Genomic DNA, 4,380 nt, shown 5'->3' with positions numbered 1-4,380 from the left:
GGCTCCACTCAGAGCAGGTGGTGCCACTGAACATCACCTCTAGGCTAAACGTGTCAAATAAACACACTAGTGGAGCTGAGCAACTTTTGCAGATTTTTTTTTTTTTTTTTTTAAATCGGGAGTAAAACTGTCTACTGTAAGAATGAAGATAAATCCAGACCAGATGGTGCAGCCCAGCAGCATGTGCTACTATCAAACATTAAAGCTGGCAGGATTAAGTTTTAAAATCTTTTTTGCTGGTGTAAAACTGGATTTTCCATTTATTCTCATAAAGACTCCAGAAAATCCAGTAGTAAAATCTGTTTTCCTGGTTGATTATATAAATTTAGATTTCCAAAGGTTTCATTACTCAAAAACTGTTACCAAGCAGACGCTACCAGGTACGGATTGTCAGAGGCACAGAAGTCAGCATAAACTGCTTCTTGTTGCCACTGAACAGACAACTGTCAGAAGTGCCTGTATGCATGGACTGGATCAATGCAGAGTTAAACATGCATGTGTTTACCTCAAATGTAAATAAACTTTTTTTTTTTAAATGACACACAGTTAACCTTACCTTAGCCTAGCTGTCATCTTCTGTTGCAGTTGTGGCATCTTGTGGCCATTAAATTTATAATGAATTATTTCTTGAACAACTTACAGGACCAGCCAAACAAGTTTAAAAGTGCAATTTTCATAATAGAAATTAAGGTATGTTTACTGATACCTAAACAGGAGCTGGTGGTGTTCTGGCACAGAGAACCACAGAGGATTACACTGACTGTAATGTTCCTGGTATAAAAGGAAGGATAGGTTTAGCCTGAAGAAGCTGACTCAGTAAGTAAAACATTTAAGCCTCAACTTAAATGTAGTCAGACCTGTAAGTATTTAGACAGTGACAGCTTTTGTAACATTGCCTCTGAACACCAGCACAATAACGCTGAACCAGTCAAGATGTGCTTGCAGTGTAAATGTTAACTCAAGGGGTTTAAGAAAACTATACCATTCACCATTTAGGTATTATTTATTTCATTTATATAGCATGAAATCACAACAAAGTTGCCTCAAGGTGCTTCACACAAGTAAGGTCTAACCTTACCAACCCCCAAGAGCAAGCACACAGGTGACAGTGGTAAGGAAAAACTCCCTCTGGTGATTTGAGGAAGAAATCTCAAGCAGACCAGACTCAAAGGGGTGACCTTCTGCTTAGGCCATCTACTGCCACAATTTACAAAATGAATATACAGGAAATTTTGCCAGTGCACAGGACGGGAGGGTTGCAGAAGTAGATACCACACCCATCTCTGAATGGAGCCGCATCTCGAACAGAAAAAAAACAATCAGGCGTCGGAAAGACAACAAATACAGTATAATTTGTCAGCATTAAGCAGTATGGCAGCCACTTGGATAACATCATCCCTCCATTTTCAGAATTAAAACTAAGGATTATTTTTAATAAAGTATTTGCTGACATTTACAGCTGGTTTTCTTTAGACAAGTCACACATTCTAAAGTGCTTTACAGTGACTCCCATTCACACTGTTGCCATACAAGTGCACATGAAGAGCAACACTGACATTAAGGACCTTCTCCCAAGGATTTTTCTGGTCTGATGGGGATTTAAACAGAAGATCCTCTCGTCACAAGCCCACTGCACTACGCAGTCATCTCTGAAAATGGACGGATACTGTATTTATTAAACTCCCTTGAAGTTGAAAATTTCCACAATCTCTTTAAATCAATATATGGAGGAAAGAGTTGTATTTGATATTGTATTTATTCTGTGTCCAACACAGGTACACTGGGGCATTCTGGGTACACTTGAGATGTTCAAGGACAAAGTCACACATTGTTTGGGTGGTTCTGAGGGGCCAAAGGTCAGCATCTGCCAGGTACCCTTCATGGGTAAAAAAACAAAACAAAAAAAAAACAGATCTGTTGATCAGTAAGTGGTTCAGTTTCTTTGGACACAAACTGAGAAATAAGGACATCTCCATCATCAGCAACACCCGGTTAAATAAAGTTCATATTTGGTTCCATTACTGCAAGTTGACCTGTTTTAACATCCAGAGGAGATACACGTAGTTGATTAAGGTTGAGGCTGTGATGAGAAACACTGGGTCAAAAAAGGTTGATAGTTCCAAAACACTGAAACATTGTTCCCATTTATACAGTTTATCCACAACCGTCAGGGATCCAAAGTAGATCAGTAACTGAGCTTTGCTCTTTAAAAAGTCTTTTAAAAGGGGAAAAGGTGCAGCGGTCCATGCAAATCCAGGAAGGAGCTGTCATTTTACAAGGAGTTTAATTCCACATCCATCAATAGTTTCTTCTCTGCCTCTTTAAAAAAAAAAAAAAAAAGAGACCACAATGATAAACGTAGGAAGGCGCTATGTACAGACCCTGAGGTGCGCCAGTCACTTTTCATCACAAAATGAAGAAGAAATGTTTGTTGGAGAAACAGGCACGTGCACCGTTGCAAAGTCTTCATTTTAAAAATAAATCATGATGCAAACATAGTGTACGAAGTTTCCAACAACACGGCTGGGACTGAAACTTTCGGATTTGGAACAGAGTCCATCCCTGTGAGCAGAGTGGGGGGGGGTTATCTGGGTGACAAAGGTGCAGTTGTGGAGAAGGAAGCAGAGTTTTGAGGTGAGCCGAAGGGTGAGGTGGGGGAGGGACGCCGGGGACTCGCCAGCAGGTCACCGTTGTGCAGCTTCCACAGCAGCTCCTCGTTCTCCATGGACAGGCGCTTGTTGACCTTTGACTCTTTCTGCAGCGTCTGCTGGAGTATGGCCTGTTCAGTGGACAGCTGCCTGCAGGGGGAGACAGAAGCGCCATGATTTACTGCCTGCTCATAACTCCGGTCAGGCAGATGTATAGAGTACTGAGTGCACGTGAACCCACCCCAGTATTTAAATGAACACTGGGAACATGACATACTTTGAGAGAGCAGCGTGTTTGTCCATCCTGGCCTTGTAGTCCTCATTCTCTTGTTGGACTTTCTTTAGACACTCTTCCAGCTTCACATTAGTCTCCACCTGCAACAGATCAAATATTTAATTAGGCTTATTCCAGCGCTAAAAATCACCATTTGAGCCCCAACATGTCACCAAGACCAACTTCGAACCTCGAACAGTAGCAAACGTACAGTAGGTTTCAGAGACTTGGCCCCCTAGTGGCCACACTTAGAACTGAACTGTGCTGAACATGTCTGAGGTCTTGGTGAGTTGACTGTGTACTGGATTTCACCTCGAAACAAGCAATCAAGCAATTCCTGGACCTGCTCTGGATTTAGAAACAAAAACACCAACTCATCACGCTGCTGACATTTACTGATTTATATCTCAGTAAGATGCAGATGAGTTATTGACCCATTTTTAATTGGAACCAGATTACGTGTGATTATGAGATGCCAGTTGAGGACTGATAGTTTGCTGCTCACCAGTTTGTCCATCTCCATCAGCTTCTTCTCCTTCTGGTGCAGCTGGTTGTTCTTGATCTCCAGCACGACCTTCAGACTTTCCAGCTCCTGTTCCAGATAGAGCGTGTGGGAATCCTTCTGCGGATGACAAAACATCAATCCCGAGCGTGCAGCAGAAAGATGGAAACATGAACAGCAGATCCAGAGTTTATTGATGCAGGCGGGTTTTTACTCCAGTCATTTTAACACTACTGTGTACTGGTATAAAGAGTGAGTGAGTTTCTATTTTTAAAGTGCAATTATCGTAATTACAGAAAAATACAGTTAATTTAGCCGATATCACATCTGCACATTTTTCAATCACCAGCTGCACAACTTAATAGTTTCCTCATTTTTATAACACATTTTTGCATGGATATAAGTGTGCAGAGCCTTTTTTAAAATTTATTTATAAATCCCTCTGGCACCTTATGACTGAGTACAGTGTATTTTCTTAAATCTTTATAACAAGGTTTTAAAAGGTAAATTCCAGCTAAGGAACTTTAAGGGTTCAGAAAGAAACAGGTGCACAGCCCCCCCCCCCCCCCCCCCACACACACACACACACACAGTAGCTGGTGTTTATGAGACTATCCAATTACGACAAGCAGCTCTTTGATCATGTGCCGGTGTAATGTTCTACAGCTGCAGGGGGCAGTCATATTCAGCAGTGCTGCACCCACAGTGACTGAGCATAAAAAATCAACAGTTCTGTTGCAGGGTGCTTTTACACAACTGTAAATCAAACCAACTTTACGTTCTAACACTTACCAAATTCTTGTCACTGAGAATCATCTTCCTCTGCTTCTCTTCCATTTTCAGCTTTTCATTCAGCTCCTCATTCTCCGCTTTCAGCTCAGATATTTTCTCCTGGTGGGAGGAGAAATGGCAATTATAACCACGTTTTTCTTCTTTATAGCTCTGCACACGAACTG

The 4,380-nt window shown here is 41.5% G+C and overlaps 1 protein-coding gene across 4 annotated transcripts in view; it reads right to left on the bottom strand.

Moving 5' to 3' along the window:
* Positions 1-1,726: 1,726 nt before the first annotated feature.
* The window catches only part of LOC117527115 (mucin-5AC-like), a 73,348-nt gene continuing 70,694 nt past the window's right edge, over positions 1,727-4,380 (bottom strand). For 3 of the 4 annotated variants that reach the window (XM_034189293.1, XM_034189295.1, XM_034189294.1), the window contains 4 exons: positions 4,217-4,315; positions 3,428-3,544; positions 2,926-3,023; positions 2,585-2,798 (listed from right to left, as the gene is read on the bottom strand). In XM_034189293.1, the coding sequence (XP_034045184.1) occupies positions 2,585-2,798; positions 2,926-3,023; positions 3,428-3,544; positions 4,217-4,315 (528 nt within the window). Of the gene's footprint in view, positions 2,799-2,925; positions 3,024-3,427; positions 3,545-4,216; positions 4,316-4,380 lie in introns of all 4 variants that reach the window. The other variant, XM_034189292.1, reaches the window with a different exon arrangement.

This window comes from Thalassophryne amazonica, chromosome 15 (assembly GCF_902500255.1).
Source record: "Thalassophryne amazonica chromosome 15, fThaAma1.1, whole genome shotgun sequence".
Taxonomy (NCBI): domain Eukaryota; kingdom Metazoa; phylum Chordata; class Actinopteri; order Batrachoidiformes; family Batrachoididae; genus Thalassophryne; species Thalassophryne amazonica.
This window is presented reverse-complemented; position numbering and strand designations above follow the sequence as displayed.